The sequence below is a fragment of the Anguilla rostrata genome, chromosome 16 (genome assembly GCF_018555375.3).
Source record: "Anguilla rostrata isolate EN2019 chromosome 16, ASM1855537v3, whole genome shotgun sequence".
Classification (NCBI taxonomy): domain Eukaryota; kingdom Metazoa; phylum Chordata; class Actinopteri; order Anguilliformes; family Anguillidae; genus Anguilla; species Anguilla rostrata.
In genome coordinates this window covers 16,861,317-16,886,118 of record NC_057948.1, presented here as the reverse complement: position 1 = coordinate 16,886,118, position 24,802 = coordinate 16,861,317, and the positions used below count along the sequence as shown (strand labels likewise).

At 39.0% G+C, this 24,802-nt stretch overlaps 1 protein-coding gene across 2 annotated transcripts in view; it reads right to left on the bottom strand.

The window, feature by feature from the left end:
- Window positions 1–10,249: 10,249 nt before the first annotated feature.
- Window positions 10,250–24,802, bottom strand: part of LOC135242070 (transmembrane protein 266-like) — a 63,347-nt gene continuing 48,794 nt past the window's right edge. For both annotated transcript variants that reach the window (XM_064312968.1, XM_064312969.1), the window contains exons 6-11: window positions 24,433–24,489; window positions 23,719–23,857; window positions 18,580–18,695; window positions 15,781–15,973; window positions 12,381–12,443; window positions 10,250–11,813 (exon numbers count right to left, since the gene is read on the bottom strand). In XM_064312968.1, coding sequence (XP_064169038.1) covers window positions 11,167–11,813; window positions 12,381–12,443; window positions 15,781–15,973; window positions 18,580–18,695; window positions 23,719–23,857; window positions 24,433–24,489 — 1,215 coding nt within the window. In that variant the 3' untranslated portion in view covers window positions 10,250–11,166. The remainder of the gene's footprint in view (window positions 11,814–12,380; window positions 12,444–15,780; window positions 15,974–18,579; window positions 18,696–23,718; window positions 23,858–24,432; window positions 24,490–24,802) is intronic.

Genomic DNA, 24,802 nt, shown 5'->3' with positions numbered 1-24,802 from the left:
GAGTGGAGTTGCATTTATACACTGTTCCAAGGTCAGTTTGTCAATGGATGTAATGATACTCTTTCTTAAATCTGTGGTATCTACTTCAGACAAACATTACTTTACTGTAGAGCCACTGTTCATAATACATTCCCAGTAGTAATTGTTTCTTTACCAGCCATAAATCGGTGTCTACATGGTAACTGTAATGTAGTTGTTTCCTACTCTTTCCAGTTATCTTTATCATATCCTATAAGGGGTGGCATGCTGTAGTAATGTGTGACTTTCACTGTGACATTCTTTTGATTCACTTCAGATTGTTCTGTGTGCAATTAGGCCTATACTCACACATAGGCTGGCTTTTGCTCAATCTATGCAAAGAGGAAGACAGAATCTTGCAATTGATCTAAAAGTATGTAGTATCTACTTTAAAAATGGCCTCCAGCACTGTTAAACTGTTACTGTTTTTCAATCTAGTGGTATGCCACCTAACATGATATTATCATTGTATTTACTGTGCTAGATAAAGGAAATAGTGCCATAAATGAATCCTGATTTGATATCCATTCAGATGCCAGGTACATTCAGGTCACCCACCATTTAACTTTGTCAGTACCCTTTCCTTTGAAAGTAGTGTGACACCTGCTTTGTCATACTTTTACCACATACTTTTTCTGTAGTTGTATGTATCACGAAGCAAGGATGTGATGTGATTTCTGTTGCCAGGAAGATATTTTCTGAGGAACTATTTGCCTATTATTAAACCTAAGCAAAGCATTAAACCTAAACAAAGAATCTCTGCTGCATAACATGCTAATACCTGAAGTTAGGGATTATGGGATACTTTCAGAGTAATGTCTGGCATGTACATACAGCAAGCAGGGCAGTAAAATGAATTCCAAGGGAATGTCCTTGATCCCTTTAGAGAATCTACGGAAGGGAATAATGGTGTGTACTGAGACAAATCAGCCCTTAGACAGAACGATGTTCTGGAATGAGGAATTACCATACACGTACCTTTCACATTTAAAAATTGTACAGAGGATGTTACTTCAGATTACAGTAAGCGGAAACTAACAGTAGTAGCTGTGGTTACAAGCAGTAATTGTGAAAAATATTTTTATTATTTGGTAACTACTTGCATATTTTCACAATATTAACAGCAATGTACTTGGCTTTTGTGTTCTTGAGGAAGCCAAAACTATATGGGAAGTGATTAACAAATAACAACTGTAGATTGTTCCATGGTACTTACCTCTGAAATCAAAATAGTTACTAAATACTTAACAAAAAGCACCTGTTATTTTCCCAGTAAATTCAAGATAATTATTGGCTGCAAATAAATAAATGGATAATCAATAAAACTATATTTACTTTTATGTTTTTTTTTTCTTGAAAAGTAGATTCATGATATGTGACTTTAAACCGTTTTCCTTGTACATATTTAATTGTATCGGTTCAGAAAGACTAAAGTTAAGCTATGTCTTCGCATCCTGTGTATTAGTATATAGTGTTAGGGTTAAGGCAGGATTGAGGTCATGCTTATGAGCTAGAGTTATGTTTTTGTATTTGGATACTGGATATTTTTCACTTTTAGGAGGTAACACTAAATCCTTACATATTTTGATGTTTTGTACGAGTACACTTCATAAATGACATCAAACACAATTCACTGAAAAAGTTGATTTCATATTGGACATTCACATTAGGTATTTTTATGCCTTAGTTAGGGACCGAGGTAAAAGTACAATCATAAACAGGAACCTGTATGTTTCTTTAATTTTAATAAATTGGCAATCGATTACTTGTGAAAACCAAAGGGTGCGGAAAAAGGCCAGGCATTAATAAAATAATCTGCAATTGGATTGAGGTGTTTTTGTCAAATATTTATCTAAGTAGAATTAAATGTATTTTGCATTTTTAAATGTTGGTTTTCACAAGAAATAGATTGCCAATTTATTCAAATTCAAGAAATCAATTAAAAATGCATTTAATTATGCTTTGATCAATAATTTTGCCAATATTTGACAAAAACATCTCAAACCAATTGCAGATTATTCTATTAATGCCTGGCCTTCTTCCACAACCATTGCCTTTCACAAGTGCATGATTGCAAATGTATTAAAATTCAAGAAACCCATTATTAAAATTCAAGAATTCTATTAAAATACATTTAATTCTGCTTAGTTCAATAACTTTACCAATAGTTGTTACAAAAACACCTCCAACTAATTGCAGATTATTCTACTAATGCCTGGCCATCTTCCACAAGCATTTGTTTTCACAAGTAATAAATTGAAAATGTATTAAAATTCAAGAAATCAACTAAAAATACATTTAATTGTGCTTTCATCAATAACTTTACCAATATTTGACAAAAACACCACAAACTGATTTCAGATTATTCTATTAATGCCTGGCCTCCTTCCAAAACCTTTGGTTTTTACAAGTAATAGATTGCCAATGTATTCAAATTCAAGAAATCAATTAGAAATGCATTTAATTATGCTTTGATCAATAATTTTGCCAATATTTGACCAAAACACCTCAAACCGATTTCAGATTATTCTATTAAAGCCTGGCCTCCTTCCAAAACCTTTGGTTTTGACAAGTGATTGATTGCAAATGTATTAAAATTCAAGAAATAAATTAAAATACATTTAATAATGCTTTGATCAATAATTTTGCCAATATTTGAAAAAAACATCTCAAACCAATTGAAAATCATTCTATTAATGCCTGGCCTTCTTCCACAACCATTGGCTTTCACAAGTAATAGATTGCCAATGTATTAAAATTCAAGAAATCAACTAAAAATACATTTAATTCTGCTTAGATCAATAACTTTACCAATATTTTTTACAAAAACACCTCCAACTAATTGAAGATTATTCTACTAATGCCTGGCCGTCTTCCACAACCATTGGTTTTCACAAGTAATAAATTGCCAATGTATTAAAATTCAAGAAATCAACTAAAAATACATTTAATTGTGCTTTGATCAATAACTTTACCAATATTTGACAAAAACACCTCCAACTTATTGCAGATTATTCTACTAATGCCTGGCCTTCTTCCACAACCATTGGCTTTCACAAGTACATGATTGCAAATTTATTAAAATTCAAAACCCATTATTAAAATTCAAGAAATAAACTAAAAATACATTTAATTGTGCTTTGATCAATAACTACACCAATATTTGACAAAAACACCTCAAACCGATTTCAGATTATTCTATTAATGCCTGGCCTCCTTCCAAAACCTTTGGTTTTGACAAGTGATTGATTGCAAATGTATTAAAATTCAAGAAATCAATTAAAAATACATTTAATTCTGCTTAGATCAATAACTTTACCAATATTTTTACAAAAACACCTCCAACTAATTGCAGATTATTCTATTAATACCTGGCCTTCTTCCACAACCATTGGTTTTCACAAGTAATAGATTGCCAATGTATTAAAATTCAAGAAATCAACTAAAAATACATTTAATTCTGCTTAGATCAATAACTTTACCAATATTTTTTACAAAAACACCTCCAACTAATTGCAGATTATTCTACTAATGCCTGGCCTTCTTCCACAACCATTGGCTTTCACAAGTACATGATTGCAAATTTATTAAAATTCAAAACCCATTATTAAAATTCAAGAAATCAACTAAAAATACATTTAATTGTGCTTTGATCAATAACTTTACCAATATTTGACAAAAACACCTCAAACCGATTTCAGATTATTCTATTAATGCCTGGCGTCCTTCGAAAACCTTTGGTTTTCACAAGTGATTGATTGCAAATGTATTAAAATTCAAGAAATCAATTAAAAATACATTTAATTCTGCTTAGATCAATAACTTTACCAATATTTTTACAAAAACACCTCCAACTAATTGCAGATTATTCTATTAATACCTGGCCTTCTTCCACAACCATTGGTTTTCACAAGTAATAGATTGCCAATGTATTAAAATTCAAGAAATCAACTAAAAATACATTTAATTCTGCTTAGATCAATAACATTACCAATATTTTTTACAAAAACACCTCCAACTAATTGCAGATTATTCTACTAATGCCTGGCCTTCTTCCACAACCATTGGCTTTCACAAGTACATGATTGCAAATTTATTAAAATTCAAAACCCATTATTAAAATTCAAGAAATCAACTAAAAATACATTTAATTGTGCTTTGATCAATAACTTTACCAATATTTGACAAAAACACCTCAAACCGATTTCAGATTATTCTATTAATACCTGGCCTTCTTCCACAACCATTGGTTTGACAAGTACTGATTGCAAATTATTAAAATTCAAACAAGTAAATTTAAATATAAAAATACATTTAATTGTGCTTTGATCAATAACTTTACCAATATTTGACAAAAACACCTCAAACCGATTTCAGATTATTCTATTAATACCTGGCCTTCTTCCACAACCATTGGTTTTCACAAGTAATAGATTGCCAATGTATTAAAATTCAAGAAATCAACTAAAAATACATTTAATTCTGCTTAGATCAATAACATTACCAATATTTTTTACAAAAACACCTCCAACTAATTGCAGATTATTCTACTAATGCCTGGTCGTCTTCCACAACCATTGATTTTCACAAGTAATAAATTGCCAATGTATTAAAATTCAAGAAATCAACTAAAAATACATTTAATTGTGCTTTCATCAATAACTTTACCAATATTTGACAAAAACACCTCAAACCGATTTCAGATTATTCTATTAATGCCTGGCCTCCTTCCAAAACCCTTGGTTTTGACAAGTGATTGATTGCAAATGTATTAAAATTCAAGAAATCAATTAAAAATACATTTAATTCTGCTTAGATCAATAACTTTACCAATATTTTTACAAAAACACCTCAACTAATTGCAGATTATTCTATAATACCTGGCCTTCTTCCACAACCATTGGCTTTTCACAAGTACATGATTGCCAATTATTAAAATTCAAGAACAAATTCAAACTTAAAAATACATTTAATTCTGCTTGATCAATTTTACCAATATTTGACAAAAACACCTCAAACTAATTGCAGATTATTCTACTAATGCCTGGCCTTCTTCCACAACCATTGGCTTTCACAAGTACATGATTGCAAATTTATTAAAATTCAAGAAACCCATTATTAAAATTCAAGAATTCAATTAAAATACATTTAATTGTGCTTTGATCAATAACTTTACCAATATTTGACAAAAACACCTCCAACTAATTGCAGATTATTCTACTAATGCCTGGCCTTCTTCCACAACCATTGGCTTTCACAAGTACATGATTGCAAATTTATTAAAATTCAAAACCCATTATTAAAATTCAAGAAATCAACTAAAAATACATTTAATTGTGCTTTGATCAATAATTTTGCCAATATTTGACAAAAATATCTCAAACCAATTGCAGATTATTCTATTAATGTCTGGCCTTCTTCCACAACCATTGGCTTTCACAAGTACGTGCTTGCAAATTTATTAAAATTTAAGAAACCCATTATTAAAATTCAAGAATTCAATTAAAATACATTTAATTCTGCTTAGTTCAATAACTTTACCAATAGTTTTTACAAAAACACCTCCCACTAATTGCAGATTATTCTAATAATGCCTGGCCGTCTTCCACAACCATTAGTTTTCACAAGTAATAAATTGAAAATGTATTAAAATTCAAGAAATCAACTAAAAATACATTTAATTGTGCTTTCATTAATAACTTTACCAATATTTGACAAAAACACCTCAAACTGATTTCAGATTATTCTATTAATGCCTGGCCTCCTTCCAAAACCTTTGGTTTTTACAAGTAATAGATTGCCAATGTATTCAAATTCAAGAAATCAATTAGAAATGCATTTAATTATGCTTTGATCAATAATTTTGCCAATATTTGACCAAAACACCTCAAACCGATTTCAGATTATTCTATTAATGCCTGGCCTCCTTCCAAAACCTTTGGTTTTGACAAGTGATTGATTGCAAATGTATTAAAATTCAAGAAATAAATTAAAATACATTTAATTATGCTTTGATCAATAATTTTGCCAATATTTGTTAAAAACATCTCAAACCAATTGCAGATCATTCTATTAATGCCTGGCCTTCTTCCACAACCATTGGCTTTCACAAGTAATAGATTGCCAATGTATTAAAATTCAAGAAATCAACTAAAAATACATTTAATTCTGCTTAGATCAATAACTTTACCAATATTTGACAAAAACACCTCCAACTAATTGCAGATTATTCTACTAATGCCTGGCCTTCTTCCACAACCATTGGCTTTCACAAGTACATGATTGCAAATTTATTAAAATTCAAGAAACCCATTATTAAAATTCAAGAATTCAATTAAAATACATTTAATTGTGCTTTGATCAATAACTTTACCAATATTTGACAAAAACACCTCCAACTAATTGCAGATTATTCTACTAATGCCTGGCCTTCTTCCACAACCATTGGCTTTCACAAGTACATGATTGCAAATTTATTAAAATTCAAAACCCATTATTAAAATTCAAGAAATCAACTAAAAATACATTTAATTGTGCTTTGATCAATAATTTTGCCAATATTTGACAAAAATATCTCAAACCAATTGCAGATTATTCTATTAATGTCTGGCCTTCTTCCACAACCATTGGCTTTCACAAGTACGTGCTTGCAAATTTATTAAAATTTAAGAAACCCATTATTAAAATTCAAGAATTCAATTAAAATACATTTAATTCTGCTTAGTTCAATAACTTTACCAATAGTTTTTACAAAAACACCTCCCACTAATTGCAGATTATTCTAATAATGCCTGGCCGTCTTCCACAACCATTAGTTTTCACAAGTAATAAATTGCCAATGTATTAAAATTCAAGAAATCAACTAAAAATACATTTAATTGTGCTTTGATCAATAACTTTACCAATATTTGACAAAAACACCTCAAACCGATTTCAGATTATTCTATTAATGCCTGGCCTCCTTCCAAAACCTTTGGTTTTGACAAGTGATTGATTGCAAATGTATTAAAATTCAAGAAATCAATTAAAAATACATTTAATTCTGCTTAGATCAATAACTTTACCAATATTTTTACAAAAACACCTCAAACTAATTGCAGATTATTCTATTAATGCCTGGCCTTCTTCCACAACCATTGGCTTTCACAAGTAATAAATTGCCAATGTATTAAAATTCAAGAAATCAATTAAAAATACATTTAATTCTGCTTAGATCAATAACTTTACCAATATGTTTTACAAAAACACCTCAAACTAATTGCAGATTATTCTACTAATGCCTGGCCTTCTTCCATAACCTTTACTTTTCACAAGTAATTGATTGCAAATGTATTAAAATTCAAGAATCCAATTAAAAATACATTTAATTCTGCTTAGATGAATAACTTTGCTAATATTTAGACAAACAACTAACGCCAATAGCAGATTATTCTATTAATGCCTGGCCTTCTTCCATAACCTTTGGTTTTCATAAGTATTTGATTGCAAATTTATTAAAATTCAAGAATCCAATTAAAAATACATTTAATTTTGCTTAGATCAATAACTTTAGCAACATTTGACTAAAACACCTGAAACAAATTGCAGATTATTCTATTAATTCCCGACCTTCTTCCACAACCTTTGGTTGTCACCAGTAATAAATTGCCAATTTATTAAAATTAAAAAAACATACAGGTTCCCGATTATGATTGTAATTTTACCTCGGTCCCTAACTAAGGCACAAAATGTCGAATGTGAATATCTGTTGAATGTTCAATATGAAACCAACTTTACCTCGGTACACATTTCCTTGTATGCATTTCATTGTATTGATTAAATTTAGACAAATTTAGACTAAAAATTCTGCATGGATCCATGATCAACGATCCCCCAATATGATCACTATACCCATAAACACTATAGAATACGACACAGGTATTTTTATCCTAAGAAAGTGAGGGTACACAATACTTAAAACAGGGGCGCCAGTAGTTTCTGACACCTGTCTGTTGATAAATCTTAATGTGCTATTTCATTTGTATGGAAATTTTCATTAATGGCCAAAATCCATCAACTATTATGGCCGCTTTCTAAAACGCAAGAGACCGTGCGAATGCAAAATTATTCGCATTATTTCAAAGTTCATATATTAATTTCTTTTACACGTTTTCATAATATTAAACTAATTATTTTTTAATTTTATATTTTAATTTTAATACTGAAGCTGTGGTATTGCAGCAGCCTATTCTAGATGCTACATTTCTTCGCTTCCAGATAATTCATTGAGGCTTTGGCCTGAACTATTTCGGCGTGGCTTATTCGGTGTGAAAAACTAAGAATACATAATTGATGTATTGTTGCCCTACAGTATTTAAAACAGAAAACACTAAATTATGTAGGGTGGTTTTACAGTTTATAATTATGATCGGCCTCTCAGCGGTAGGCTATCTGACCTTCTGCGACGCAACACCGGAAAAGTGCTCCCATAACAATTTTTTAAAAGAACATCTTTTGTCCGCAATTGAACAAATAACTATATTCCCCGCGAAAAAAGGTTCCAGTGAGATGTTTATTTCCTCTATACAGAGTAAATTGCTTTGTCGTGCAAAATGTTATTGGCTTCCAAAATAATTTATTTGCCATTCGTTTGATATTTTAAACTATAATTTTTAATTAGGCCTATACAGATACAACCAAGTCACTTTCTGAACTTCATAGAACTTCAAGTGAAATCCCTTACTTGTGATTTTTTGTTTCTCCGTCAACTCGAAGTAGGCTATCGCCGACAGACATTACTGAGAGATTCTCCAGACTTGGTGAGCCCTTTCTGTATCATTCGGGTCGCAGAATTATTGCTGAGGGTTGGACTTTAATTATTCTCATCTTGTTCCTCTGTTCGTAGCTGAAGAAGAAAAGCTGAGCATAATTCAAGTTCATGTAATATCATTTTTCAGCCTCGTCACAAACTTGTGCCTGTTCTAACTACCGTCCAAATAACCATTTATTCACATATCATAGGGTGCTCATTCATTCTAATTACACAGCAGTTCAAATTAAATAAGCATGAACTGCGGGAATTTGTTATGCATATTTCTTTATGAAATACTTATGAAGAATTCATTACCAATTATCATTACCAATTCACAATTTAAAATGGAAATAATTGTTGTAAACATTCAATTAGCATAGAATTGTTAGCTTATCTTTTTAATTAAAGATATCTTCAAATGGCTAATTGCCGTTTATTATCCTCGCGAAGAAACGTTCACAATGATTCACTCAGTGAGTTCTGGTAGTGACAGTTCTTGTGATGTTCGTGGTTCTAAATAATTAACATGTTTTACAGCGATATGCAAATAAGGAGAAAATCGGTTAATGCAATATGGCTGTTGGTCCGTATAGAAATTCTAGTTGACACTAAGCAATGAACTCCTGGAACCCATTTCGAATTGTCAAAACATGTTTGGGTCCAACCTCAAAAGAGCATCGTCCCAATTTTATCAATCTAATGCAGTTAGCTCATGCTTACAAGGATATACTGAAAGAAGTACACGTAGCCTACATTTAAACTGGGAGGCATCAATTCTCCAACTGTGCATAGAAATGCATGTTTACTATTCATTGTAAAAGAGGCCCTGGTATTTTTCATTCAACAAAGTGTTCCGCAAATGTTAACCACTCACTGAGAGCTTTCATAAGTGTGAGAGAACTGCTGTTGGGAATAACTTTGTAATAACATTAACACACGCACACGTACGCATGCGCGCGCTGCCCCGCCTTGTGGAAGTTGGCATTAATAAATGGAAATATACCTGACAATAAATAATATATTGAGGGCTTACAGTAATGGCTTAATGAAAAATCGATACAATCTCATTCCATTTTAACGAGAAAGACGTGTCTGCATGATAGCCTATCAATATTGTTTCATATTGTTTCTTTACTTGTTGTTCATTTCCATAACCGCTAATATAGAGCACTTAATACACATTATTCGCTTCCCTTTCAGCCTCTGAAATTATGTCCCTGATTACATATTTTCAATTTGTAGATCCAACATGGGTCAGTTTATAATATAGCTATCTATTCCGACTGTATTATACAAAAAATGTGATTACCTATATCTCGTTCTTACCTTGAAATTGCCTACATTTGCTGATGGGCACAAGTGCACATGTAGTAATTTGCGTGGCATTTCAACGGCACTCTTGGTAAGTAATGGTTATCAACAAGGCAAATACAATTTCCATCGTTTTAGAAACTTGGCTTTTAATTGAATGACACCTGCAGTCTGAAATGAATTTCCTTCAGTATTTGTTTATAAAATATCTGTAAACATTAAAGTGCACAGGGTTAGTTTGCCATATTTGGAAAGCAGATCATTTTTAAAGGTTCATGCCGCAAGCATTCCATTCTAGAGCATTCTAGTCCCTCTCAGCTCTGCAGTCAGGTGTTCTTTCAATAACTTCCTTCCTTCCTTCAGTCATCCTCTCCTCCAATTTAAAAAATGCTGGAGCTGGTGCAGTTTAACCTTTTTAAATTTGAATACAAATGTCATCATCTGTAGAAAGATAAAAGGTAAGAAATTTGCTCCAATCAAATGTACCCTGCAGTAGCTGGATCAGAGAAGACTGTATATATTGTTACAGTATTCCATTAAAAGAAAAGACAAAAAACAAATCCCCCAAAACTGTCCTGCAATTATGCCACCCCCCCCCCCCCCTTAACCTTCTCCTATTAAACCGTTGGCACCCATTTGTTTGGCCTCATCTAAAGCACTGTTCCACATTAGCTAGTTCTGTAAGAACTTCAGTGTGTTCCCTTGCTGGTTTCATATACACAGGGGCCTTTTCCATTCTCCACGATGGGACGCATTAAAAACACTAATTCCTGATGATTATCCAGCGCCGGCTCAAACATCCTCCCCACTGCCACCCTTTCCTCCCTGGTACAGTTGTGCGATTTTTGGGCAGGAGTGTCCTTCACTGGTGCCTCAGAGGAGCAAGAGAAGGGGGAGCATCAGCAGTTCTCACAGAAGAGTAGCCTACCCAAAGCCGTGGTGCTCACTTCTTCTTTCTGTACTTATTTCAGAGGCATGAGCAAATCATCTGTAGCATCTGCGCAGGAGAGGAGGAGGAAGGGAACGGGAGCGCCTCCCCCTGGTCACTATGTGTCAGGCAGGTGGCCCAGGGGGGAGTCGGCGGGGCCCAGCAGCCGGTACTTCTCCCCCAGCGGGGGCTCGCTGGCCTGCAGGTGGATGAGGGGCTTGGTCTGGAGCACGGCCAGGCCGTCCTGGTTCTTGCGGTTGTAGATGTTGAGCCGGTGCTCCATCTCGGGGCTGGTCTCGGCCGAGCCGGCCGGGCTGGGCAGCTTCAGGTTGACGGGGTCCAGGCCCTTCTGGGCCAGGCAGGAGTCCCCCGACAGGGAGGAGAGCAGCTCCTGCACCACGGCGGTGGGGTCGCGCGGGCCCCGCCCGGGCCCCGGGGAGACCACGGCGCTGCGGTAGGGCGGGGGCCGGCACTGGGGGCCGGAGCAGAGGGAGGAGGGCTCGCGGGCGGTGGTGGTGCTGCTGCTGCAGTCGGTGGTGGAGCCCAGGGTGTGGCTGCTCAGGCTCTGGCCGCGGGTGGAGAAGCTGGGCGTGGAGCGCGAGGCGCTGAAGGAGGTGTCGCTCACCGAGCTGCCCGTGCGCTCCAGGCCGCCGGGCGTGTCCGCGCTCCGCAGGACCGAGGACGGCTGGCTGGGGTTGTCCGGGAGGTGCACGTCGATGGCCGCCGTGGTGATGACACGCGCCCCCATGTCCGGGACCCCCACATCTACAAAAGCACCATAAGCATCCTCATCAGTACTTACCCAGCTATTAGAGCTGGAGTTAAGAGCTTTCAGTGTGCCAACATTTCAGCCCAGAGGATCTTAGTAAGGTCACTCACATCAGAAAAATTATGACATGAAAACATTTGTTTTGGAGTATTATTGGATTGTGAGTGCAGTTCCTTGAACAGGAAGTCATACTTCTTGTTCAACACTTAAAAGAGGTTATGTATGTATATGTACTCATAACAATCCAGTCTGATTCCCATTCCCCTCTGCCACATCTCATATGCTATATTTCCCTTCAAAAAATCCCTCAACCATCCCTTCCACATGTTAATTCTAGTGACAAAGGATTAATTCCTACAGTGTGCTATGACCCAATCATTGCACTCTCATTAATTACCACTTGAATATTTGGTGATTTGCAAATCAAGGCATTTTATGCACTAATCATAAGTGGCTCTGGATAAAAGGGTCAGTTAAATGCCTAAAATGTAAACGTGAATGTAAATACATTATTATTCGGGCCGTTCAGTGCCATTCAGTCTGGAAAGCAGCTGTGCTCTTACCACTGCTGGGCTCGCTGTAATACTGGCTGATGTAGTTGTTCATGTCGTCACACACAACCGGGCCTGAAACGAGAGGTTGGGCCCAGAGGTCATAAAAGATGACCTTTGTTCCAGAATGCGAGAACACACAGCTCTGGAAAAAAAATCCCGAAAGGAAGCATCATGGTTTCTCCACCAAATATTGACAGTTGAATCCTTCATAAGCAAAGACATCGTTATTTTTATTATATCTTTATGGTTATAAATTTGTTTAGCTGGCATTATTACACAACAACACTGTATAACAACAATGTGTAACCATCAGCATTTACCACAACACACCCTTACACTCCCTACATATTTAGTTAGCGGTCCATGACGAGTCTCCACAGAGAAATGACCCTTTATAAAGTTAGAAGTGAGTCCCAGGGTCTAAAAGTTGTACAGCAGCACTCAGAGATGCAGCGCATTGGCTTTATGGGAAGACTCCACAGGTGAGTGTGTGGGCCTGAGACAGGGCCTATAAAATCAGCTCAGCGCGGTGCAGAGTGGTCAGGAGCGCTAAAACCTGCACGGATGGGAGGCCGGGCCGTGTTGGGAGGGGCTCTGGCTGTCCCGGGCTTGGCTAGCAGGGGGCTGAATAGGGGGGCTCTGGCTGTCCCGGGCTTGGCTAGCAGGGGGCTGAATAGGGGGGCTCTGGCTGTCCCGGGCTTGGCTAGCAGGGGGCTGAATAGGGGGGCGGTGGCGGCTCGATTCGCCCGAAGCGAGCGGTACGCCGCGTACCTTACGCCGGAGAGTAAAAAGCACCGAGCGCCTCGTCCTCCTCCCGCGAGACAGGCCGCAGACTCCGACGGGTAATCTCATTTAGATTCGGGCCTGAAATATTCATTGGGTCCCGCCCCAGGAGAGGAGACATTGCACTCACTAAAACACCACTAGGACAATCACTCTGCCATTAATAACACATGAGCTGAGAAAAAGGGGAAAAAACACACAGGCGTGCTTAAAAGGCCCTTTGATGGGCTGCTGTTCATCCTCCAGTACACTCAGATACTGTGTATTCTGGGCTGTTTGAAAGGCTCTATGCACATTTTTTGTAGTGAAACAGTACTGTGTACAGTATGTTCCATTTAGCAGGAGATGCAAAACTTTTTTTTGCACTTTGTAACATGTTGTTACAGCTTGAATCTTCTTAAAAGTTTAGATATTACGAAAAAAAAATCCTCCAAAGGCAAGTAACTGTGTCCAAAGCACAGGGATGAGGAAAAACTGCTCTAGAAGCCCTCAGTGAAGACTGATCTTGGTGCTCTGGATGTGGGTTGAGTTTAAATACTCATACGCTGAGTAAAAGACAACTTCAAACACAATGCAAACAAGAAGAGGCTTTTTTTTCTCCATCTGTGGATTTGTGCTTCTGTTAATGAGCGACAGAGACACACCCTCTCCTGCCCACCATCTTGGAATGCCGTAGGTAATCCCGGAGTAATCCTTCCTCAGAATGAACAGAAAGCCGGAGCAGTTTCAGTATTACTGCACGTGCTTACTCAAGGAATTCGGTGGGGAGGAGAGGTGAGTGAGGGGGTGGGGAAGGGGGGGTTGCTCCCATTGCAGTTATCCCAACCGCAAATCTGCCGACTAACCGGTCCCTTGTGTTCTGTTTACAAAATAATTGGGAAAATGGTTTTTTGTCCTTTGGACAAAAACAGTCCCAAAACACGAGTGGGCCCCTCTTCTGGTCTTTTCCATGCTCCCCGACACGGAAAGTGACTTAAGGGGCGTCTTTAAAAGGAATGACCACTGCCCCTGACTGCACTGCCTCAGGCTGGGGAGAGAGAGAGAGAGACAGAGCCATCAGCCGACCACCCAAACCCCAAAGCCGTGTCTGCCCGGAGGCTTGCCCGCACTCGTAAGTGCTCTTTTGCCGAGCCACATCTCAGGAAGAGCCACACTCGTTCCTGCGGGCCAGATTTACCCACAATCCCCCTGGGTGATCTGTGCGACGGTGGCTGCTGCGCTCGTGGCTGCTTTCAGGTGAAAGGGAACAGATGTTTGCCGAAAAGCGCTCTCTCAGCAGAACAAGCCTCTCCCACAATGCACCTAGTGCCCAGTACCTGTGTTCCTCTTCATTCAGGAGGTCTTTAAAAGCTTTTTCAGGCTCCACTGATCCCAGATTGCCTGCGTTTTGTGTGCTAAGGCCTGGGGTTCAGGGCCAAGCCTCAGACCTGCCCAGGGCTACGCAGCGTGATTAGCAGAACACCGCTCTGGCATTTTGGTGACCTGCTGTCACGGTTGTCCTTTTTTGTCCTCTATAATTGCCGACATATCTCTCAGTCAAAACTTATTCCGCAGAAAGGCAGCCAATGGGAGTACTTCCGTATTTTTCACTTGTGAGAATTGGTAGGCAACTGACATCACTTCATGTCTATACAGGAAATAGCTTAAAATAAATTGAGGATGAAATCAATGAGGTATTATTTACTGACTGCATTCTGATTCGAAGGTAGCTGCCTACTTCTTCCTTCCGAGACATAATTGTTAAATATCTCTCACAAATTGAAGAGCCTATGAAGCCAGTGTCTACATTATGTTGGTAAGGCCTCTGCTATTACTTAATAGTCCGATTCTGTGTATATACTGTATACTGGACTAACGGCCTGGTTTGATCAGAAGTTAGACCAAATGCCCACCTGCACCAAACAGAAGTCAAACTACCTAACAAGTTGCTAAATAAGTAGTGGCTAACAAATTAACTTTTGCTATGCAGCAAACTAACAAAAGAAAATCTCTGCAACAGTTTCCCTGACATTTTATGAATTATAATTTAACATTTAATTTAAAAAGGTGACAAACTCTTCCTTTGTGTTTCACTGTTCATCTACCATAATTTTAAATGGAATGTAATATTTTTGGCGGTTGCAAGAATTGCCCTCAAAATTAAGGGAATGTGATGCTGCTTCAAAAGCATCCAAATTAACGCGCATTAGTGAGCAGCGTTCTACGAATCGGAACAGCAATTATGAATGGGAACCGTTAAGCGCAAGTTCTGCTTCCTGCATTAAAAAGCTACCTCATAACCCTGCATTTCGCTGAAATGGACCGCAATCTCCGGTCACTCAAGTCCACTCAGGCAGAGTGCAGCTCCCTTCCTGGACGTGCTGGGGTATTCATTATCCTCGGATCTTTCACACCGGCTGTGAAAGATGGAGATGGTCAGGAACTGATTGCAGACGGGAAGTCGGCCTGGAGTGAGTGATAAATATTTCAGCTGTGGCAGCACCTCTCAAACTTGCGGCCACTTTCTCGCAACCCATGGCTACGCGGCTCCGCGCAGGACATCAGCAGACACCAGAGGAGATTGGGGGGTAGGGGGCCTGGGCCTGCGTCAGGGTAACGCGCAGGAAGGAGGGGGTTTCGGGGGTACCTGCGGGGGGCGCGGGGTCCCGGATCCGACCGTGGCCCTCGTCGTCCGACTCCCCGGGGCCCAGGCCGTCCACCACGCGGAAGCTGCTGCTCTGCTTGTCCCACACGCGGTGGATCTGCATGGCCGCCTCCCGCTCTGCCACCAGGTCCAGGTCCTGCTGGGCCAGGTGAGCCCGCAGCTGCCGGATCTCAAACTGTCCCGCAGACAGGGGGGCCACAGAGGGAAGACACACAGGCACAGGGATGGAGACAAAGAGAAGGAGTGTGAAAGAGAGGAAAAAGTAGAGGGGGATCAGTCAGGAGGGGAATTCAGAAACACACACACACAATACATACATGCGCAGGTGCACACACACGTAGGGGGCAGTCAGAAGGGATTAAGAGTCATACACAGACGTGCACATACAAAAGAACTTGCATGCAAGCCCACACACGCATGCACACACACCAACACCTAACGCAACACACAAACAATGCCTCTGGAAAATTCCGCCCCACAGCAGCCTCTGTAAACCTCAACCGATTCCTCTCACTGCACCCCCTCTCACTGCACCCCCTTCAGAATCATACCCGTCATTCTGCCCCATCAATCCTGTAACTGTTACCAAAAGGCAGCGGATATGGACGGGCTCCCGGGGCAGGCAGCAGCTGAGCGCGTGCGGTCATTGCGCTCAGTATAAAGAGCAGCATCTGGGTCAGCGGGGGGCGAAACCCACCATCGCGTGCGCTTATTGCTTCGCCTCGTATTGATTTCAGGGGTCTTAAGTGTTGGGGACAAATGCGACGGTGAAACTCGGCAGGCTGGAAAAGCTCAGGTCATGTACAGTGTAAATGTCAGGACACAAGCATGCACTGTTTTGTTCTGGGGTAAATTGAAGTGAACGGAACCCTGGGTAATTTTTATCCTCGGATGGGAAAAAAAATTTATGCTGTTTATGCTGATAGTTACTTTCATGAGTCAGTAATGAAAGTGATTCTGAATGTGATCAAATTCAAAGATAAAGCATAAATCCATTATATTAAGACCAAAATTTGAATTGAGTGATTTATTTGAGGTAGAAATTCTTCAAAATTCAAAAGTGAAGTCTACAAAGAGGTTAAAATAAGTTTGAATGAGAAGATATTACAACATATCTGTTATTGATCATTTGCCCTGCAACTAGTTTCATGAACAACTACACAGTTTTAATATTGTGGAATTCTTCCTGAGGTACATTTTTGAAATACATTGGCATGGCTCAACACATTTATGTGGCATTTTACTGCCCTCTGCTGGCAGAAACTGAGATTACAAAAAACCATAATTTAAATCTAATGAGATTTGCTTTGCAAATGTAACAGCCATTATTATGGGTCATTGGAGGCACAGTAGGGAATTATCATTATTGTGACACAAATTACATTTAGCAATCCGGCAGATGTAGAAGTGATGATAATAGTTTTGAAATGTAATCCTGAAGAAGGTGTTTTAGGAATTACAGTTAAACCCAAGCCATGGGAACAAACCTTACACCAGCCACATACAGTGAGCGTGATAATATTTTGGACAAAGCGATATTTTTTATTAATTTGGCTCTGTACTCTACAATTTTAGATTTGTGATTTGTTTTATTTAAGGGTTTTTTTTTTGGTTTCATCATTCCCATTTCAGGGAATGATAATGCTTGGGACACATGGCTTCACAGGTGTTTCTGATTAGTCAGCTTTGTTCAGTTGCTTCCTTAGTGCAGGTATAAGAGAGCTTTCAGTATACAGTTATGATTCTAGCATTTCTATTGCCTTTGAAATTGTTACTGGTTTTTGTAAGCATGAAAACCAGAGTTGTGCCAATGAAAGTCAAGGAAGTGATTATGAGGCTGAGAAATAAGAACAGAGACAAAAGAACAGACAGAGACATAGGCCAAACTTTAGACAAACAAAACCAAACCAAAACCAACTGTTTGGAACATCATTAAAAAGAAAGTGATCCCTGGCGAGAAATCACAAAAAGCCTCAACATCATGGCGCTCACTGTACCAAGATGTTTGTCAAGTGATGTCTTTTGCTGCCCAGTTAAACCTGCTCTTTGTGATTGGCAGACTCCTCAGGTAACACAACAGGCTGAGCAGAACCCTGTGTGGACCATGACCTCAGTAGTGCAGAGGGAGAAACCATATGTACACCTATTTGGGTTCTCTTTATATTAAAGATATACCATTGGAAAATAGTTAATAAATACATCACAATCTTTGTTTTATTACAAAAACATTAAAGCATGAAATGATATCAGCAATGATGCAAGAATAAACAGTAGGAGGCAGCAGTGCACAGTGGGAAGCTAACACCCCAGTACTGAAACTCTCCCTTGCCTAGGGCACGCTGACAGCAGGTGTACATTGCCCTGCGGGGCTGCCTGCCACAGCTGACCCTGGCACAAAAATATTCTTAAAAATTAACAGTTAGCCAATTGTGAATAGGCATATTTATTAAGAAAAACTTTTCCATCGATCATCCTGTTTTGAAATGGCACCACCAAGTGGCGGATCCGCTGAGGTGCAGTTACACCTGCAAGCTCAGGCAAACGGCAACGACAAATTTCTGAGCAGCTTTGAAGCTCTGACTGAACTGCTTGTGTGAGAGTGGGAACCTAGAGAATCTCTCTGTAGAGCAGGGGCCCCAGCAGTGGCCCCTGTGCCCTCCGAGATCGCTGAGGGTCCCCTGTCCCGGGGGTCATTCGGGGAGGGGGATTTGGGTAAGATGACAGAGCGACGCTGGCGGGCGGCGACCGGCGGTGGACATTGCCATGGCGATGGGGACTCACCGCCTGCTCCTGACAGATCTGGGTGAGTCGGTCCAGCTGGTCCTCTCTCACTGCCTTGGCCTTCTCATACTGCTGGATCTCCAGCTCCATCTCCACCTTCACCTGCAGGATGTAGGCTGGGTGGAGAACACTAGTGTCAGTACATTCAAAAGCAGTGGCTTCCAAACTGTTGTCACGACAACCATCCAAGGATCCACAGTCAAAAAATACTTTAAGAACTTGTTTATTAGCCATACTAAACTATATATTTTGGATTGTCAGATTTTACACATCTTCGGTAATAATGTTCTCACTGTCATTATTAAATATTAAAATATTTTATTTGAACTAAATGACCTCAGAGATCTATGATATAAGGACACCATGTTTCTTCCATGTATTAGAGTATGCAATTATCACCGTATTACATGTGGAGCATTTCGCCTTTATAACCGTAATAATGTCAAGTGAATAAAATGAAAATTATAACTCCCAAGTACAATGTAACACTGGACACTACACTTATGAAGGAAACACTCAGCACTGCTGTATAGCACAAGGTCAGAGCTTATGGAACTGTTGCCATAAGGCATACAACCAGGAATCTTAAATTACCAAGGTCATGAGACTTAAACCCTTGGAAGGTTCAGGGTATGGATCCTGAAATATTCCTCCTTTGAAATTCCATTACTTAAAAATCCAGTCCTAACCCTTGCCCTTACCCTTTCTCCTTAACATAACCCTAAACGTGCCTCAATACTAACACTGACCATTTTCCCATCCTTAGCCCTAATCCCTAAATTCTAACCATAATGATGAGCATGAGAGGTATATCAAAGGCATGATTCTTCTGTTAAAATAATAAACAATATAAACAATATAAATATCCTCAATTCAACAAAAGAAATACCAGGGAATCTGCTTGAAGTCATTTAAAAACAAACTTATTTCATAAACAAAATTATGTCCACTTCCAAAACAGAACTGTGTTCTGACATGAACACATGCTGCACACGACAGAAAATGCATTCATTTTCAGATTTCTGCCTGCCCCACAAATGCACGTTTTCTGCCAGTGTATAACTTTCATAACCCTAACACTAATTTGAGCCCTAAACCATAATTGAAACCATAGGTACTTTTGAAAACACCTGATTACTCATTTTAAATTGATGAAAAACAAAGTCAAGATCATGAATTCAATAATACAAATGCAAAATAATATATCTGAGGTCAATAAAAAAAAAAATGTTTTCCCTGAAAAAATATACAAAGATTTGACATATTTTTATGGTCATAGGTACCCATGCTACAAGAGAAAATGTTTGGCTGGTCCAAAATCAAAAATGAACCCATGTCCTAACCTTCCTTTAAGCTGCTGAACACAGCCGTAAACTTGCCTCAACCCTCAGACTTACCGTGTTCCTAACCTTAACTCTAACCCTAACCCTAGTTTGGGCCCTTAACCCTAATTGGCCTGGAGGTTGTCTCAAATATGGTTATAAAATAACATAATATAAATAACACAAAAAATATGATTTTTAAAAAAAATTGATGAAAACAGACTAAATATCAAGTCAGCAAAAGAAATACAAGGATATCTGGGTGTAGAAGTTTCTCAAATTGTTTCTCTGGAAAAAAAAATCATAAAGCTTTTGTGTTTAGTGCCAATAATCTTAGAATATGGTCAGAAAATTTTAACTAGATTTTTTCAATAGTTTAGATAAATAATACCCTTATGTTAAGATTTTTTCAATACACTTTTTAATCTAGTTTGCTTTTCTTAATTAATGTGATTTAATTACTAAGTGATGTTTGCAAAATCTAGATAGATAAATCTGCATTCAAAAATAGAACTAAAATAATTGAACGTTAATTGAGGTTCTTGTTTCAAGATAAAAATGTAAAGTTGTAATTTTTTATAAGATGATTTTATTAAATTGAACAATTGAAATTTAAAAAAATTACCCAATTGTATGTGCAGAATATAGAATTAATCTGAATTAATTCTTATTCAATATATTCCAGAAATATTTTGTATTTATTTCCGTATTGTGTAATATAACATAATTGTTTTAGTTCTTTTTCTAATTTCTGAGTATATCCAGGTTTGTACATGTCACATGATCTTGATTGTCAATGTCTCATAGGTGAATTCAGTTTTAGTAATATACACGTATGTGCAACCTATTGTTTCATTAAAGCCCTGATGGACCATGCACTGAGAGAAGTTCAGTACCTGTCTTTAAAAATGAACACTGAAGACACGACCTTGGCGTCCTCGATGGCGGTTATGGCCACGGCTGTGATTCATTCTTAAGACTGTAACCCCCTCCCTGCTCAGAGGCTGGTATATATTCAGAACACTTCAGTCAGGATTGCTTTGATCTGACTTCATTGTGTAAGTAAGTTATGAGGACATTAAACTCTGAGAGATAAAGGCCCTGGAGTCTCAAAATGGCTCCACGCCGGTTAGCTCTTGTGATCTGGCCAAGCCCCAGCCCAAGCGCTGCCGCACTTCCTCTTTTAGACGCGGCGTGTGACCTCTGTGCGTAAGCAACGGGCTCTGGCCCCTCTCTGTGTCTGCACCACAATTGGAAACCTGTCCCCATTTAGTCAAATTCTCCAGATCTATCTAAGACGTACGAGTCACGCAGGTGGGTTGGGGGGGTGTCACTCTTGTCTGAAATAAGGAAGTTGGCCACAGATGTGTTGTTCCTACAGAAGTGCTGTCGGACCTTGGAGCCTCTGTTCACGGCCACTATTAATAGAGCTGAGGATGGAAGGAAAGAAGGTTCAATGTTTTCCCTCACCACCGGGGGCAGAGTGAAGGACTGTCTAATGCCTTGTCTGCATAATCGCAAGTGTGACACAGAGGACCAGTGTTGCCGTGAGTACTGTTCTCTTCTGATTGGGTGTGCAGGGGTGTGAAAAGTGTGACAGGTGCTGGCAAACACATTTAAATATATCAGTCACACCATTGCCGAGCCAGACTCCAAGAGGCGACACCTGCCCCCCCCCCCCACCCTAGGGGGCTCTAAATCCTAAAGACACACTGTTACTCATGCCTCCAAGAACACTGCAGTACAATATCAGACTCATATGAGGCCTGCAGACATTGCAACATTTAGACTTTTGGCACATGCAAGAAAAAAAGTCCAGAATGACTATTTTGCTTTTCCAGAGATGTGTTCTGTTCTACACTATTGCATTTAATTATTATTTCTTCTGTTTTTAAACAAATAAGTAAAATTAATTTAAAGTATTACATAATAATGGCTGAATGCCATTTTGTATGCTGGAAGAAAATGATTAGACATGCATTTAAAAAAAATTATTATTGCATTTTCTCAATTATTTTTGTCTTTTTTTACTTTCAGTAAACAAAATATTACTGTGTTCTATTTCTCAATCGGAGTAAACAAACTCTAATATTAATAGTTAATGTAGTTTCACCATTGATCCTACAGAAGGAAAGAATTTGAGAGGAGTGGCAGAGAGGGTGTGTGTCTGTGTACGTGAGTGAGAGAGAGAGTGTGTGTGCATGTATGCGTGTACGTGTGTGTGTACGTGAGAGAGCAAGAGAGAGTGTGTGCGTGTGTGTCTACATACATGCATTCTCGTGCTTGTGTGGGTGGTCGGGTGAAGTTGTCAGCAGAAAGGACACAGATCTGATAGACAGATGCTCGTTTCCTTTTGCAGTGTGGCTAATTGACTTTGTTCCAGTGCTGTGATTGCATTGGATTGTTTTTGCCATTCTTGCTGAGTGTGTTGAATCAGCACATTCAGCTATTCGGATACATTGCAACAAGGTAAAAACAAAAGCAGAGAAATTGGAACACTTGTAGCTTTCGCTATTGTCTTTGGTTTGTCAATGTCTTTCACTGGTCACGTAACCTAGAGCAGGGGTTCCCAAACTGCAGACTGCAGACACGGGGGTCCCTTAAAGGAGTCCCAGGGAATCCTTAGCAAAATGGGAGACATATTCACCCATTAGGAATATCAAAAAATATATATTTTATATATAAATATTAAATGAACCTGGTATGTAAAGCCCATAAGGGTATATATACATTCAGTATAATGCTCAAGTGAGTCAAAAGCTTCAGCAAGCTTCAAGTCTGTCAGGGCGAAAGCACAAGCCAGTGTAGAGCATCAGCCAGTGTAAAGGTTGCATTTGAAGTGTCCATTTGTGTAATGGTGCCTACAGGGTTAACGTTTCACCTCTGGGTTTACCATACAGGCCTCACACAGGCCAACAAAACTCTGTGTGGAGTGACAGCTCGAGTGATTTAGGATGACGCCCCTTTAATGAAGGACACAAACTTCATTCACCACAGATATTAGCCACACTCACTGGTTTGGAGTGAGGGTCAAAGATCAATATCATTTTTAGAAGAAATGAATGCTGGCAATTCACCAGCTATTCACATGATCAATAAATATATGGTTACGAATTGTAAGTAGACATATAATAACGGGGAGAGTTATTATGTTGTCAATGCTAGATTGATTTTTCCAATACAGTAATTCTAAGGTTAAGTTTTTTTTTTTAAGTTCAAAGCTGGCAGCATCCGCATAATCACTCAAGTTAAAGTACAACATTATAGAGGGTAAATTAAGTGTTCTACAAAGTCCAGCGGCAGTGTAGCCAACCCTCAGATGACCTGCCAAATATGGGTTAACCTGATTTCACTCAGGAAACAGGGAAAGTTTCTTAAGCTAAAATGTGAATGTGGTGTAAGACAAAAATGAAGCAAAGGGTGGAATAAAAAATCACTGGCCAAAACCCTCTATTCCACAGATGACTCCCCCCTGGGGAAACTGAAGCCCAATCTTATGCCTTCAGCATCCTCTCTTGGTTCTTATGAAGTTTGTTTAATTAGTTTATTATAAATAAAAGCATGGGACCAAGGACCATACTTGTGGTGAAAGATATTCTATTCATGAATATTATACACTGTGCATGCCTCTTCATAAATATTACTATGATTAAGCACCAGAAACTCCTGTTATGGGATTTAACCTGAAAAATATGGAGGCAGAGACTATGGAAGGAATGCAGGAGCTGACCAATCTGGTTACTGTAGGGAATCTGTGGTCTCACAAAGATGATGTCACAAGGGCCCCAGCTGGGCTGGAACAGAGGCGCGTGCTCACCATCTATTATCCTCTTGACCCTCCAGATGCGCAGGGTGATGATGAGGCTGATGGCATCCCAAGGGCTGCTGGGTCCATTGGCAACTGTGGAGGCCACCATTGGGGCCAGAGAGAGGATGATGACCGCACCGTCAAACACCTGCCGGGGTCACATGACACAGCGCGCGCGGTAAACGTCAGTCAGGAGGAAACAACGGCATCTGTATGCGTGTTCGGAGCTGTTTTTCAGAGAGAAAAATCATGCGTTCAAACCCTGTCAATTTAGCACTGCTTTAGCCATTAAACTGTGGTCTCCATTTTGTTCCTTCGGATGAATGCTACTTGTGAAAGCTCCCTGTTCTGCTTCTTTCTCCTGTAAGACCGCAAATGGAGGAAGACGGGAAGAGATGCTGCTCTGACGGCACAAAGCAGCCTCAGTGGATGTAAATGTCCTGCTTTCACACCTTTAAGGAGATACCATTTTGTAATTAGGGTACTCTGGCTACCTCAGAGAAAACAGGAGAAGGAGTCTATTTAAAGCAGTGAGCACGCTGCCCACAAATCTCCAGAAATGAACCGTTAGCGTCGAGCTCTGGCCCGCTGATCGAAGAGTGACATCAGCAGCAGCAGACCGGTCCAGCTCGGCGCGGCAGTGAAACCTGCCCCCCTTTCCGCTCTCAGCACTTCTCAACACAGACGTCAGACCCAGTACAGACAGACCCCCGGGGTGCTTACCTCTACTTTATTTTCAATGTAGTCCCAGATCCCCAAGACTACAATCCTGAAGACAGTCTGAGAGTGGGAAAGAAAGAAAGAAAGAAAGAAAGAAAGAGGGAGAGTGAGGGAGAGAGAGATAGCAAGAAGAGGTAATACAGACTCAAGGGAAATTAATTCTTTATCAGCAAATTTGAAGAATTCTGTTCCTTAGGTTCAGCTTTCTAAAGACAGATGAACATTTTCTTTAATGTAAGATTGCAGTAAGCATTTTTTAAATGCACAGTGGCTACAGTAGCAGTGATAGAGATACAGCAATATCCATTTCACCTTCTAACCTCGGTGGGCTCTAATGCAATAATTCAGGTGGGCATTTTTCCTCCATCTGGCT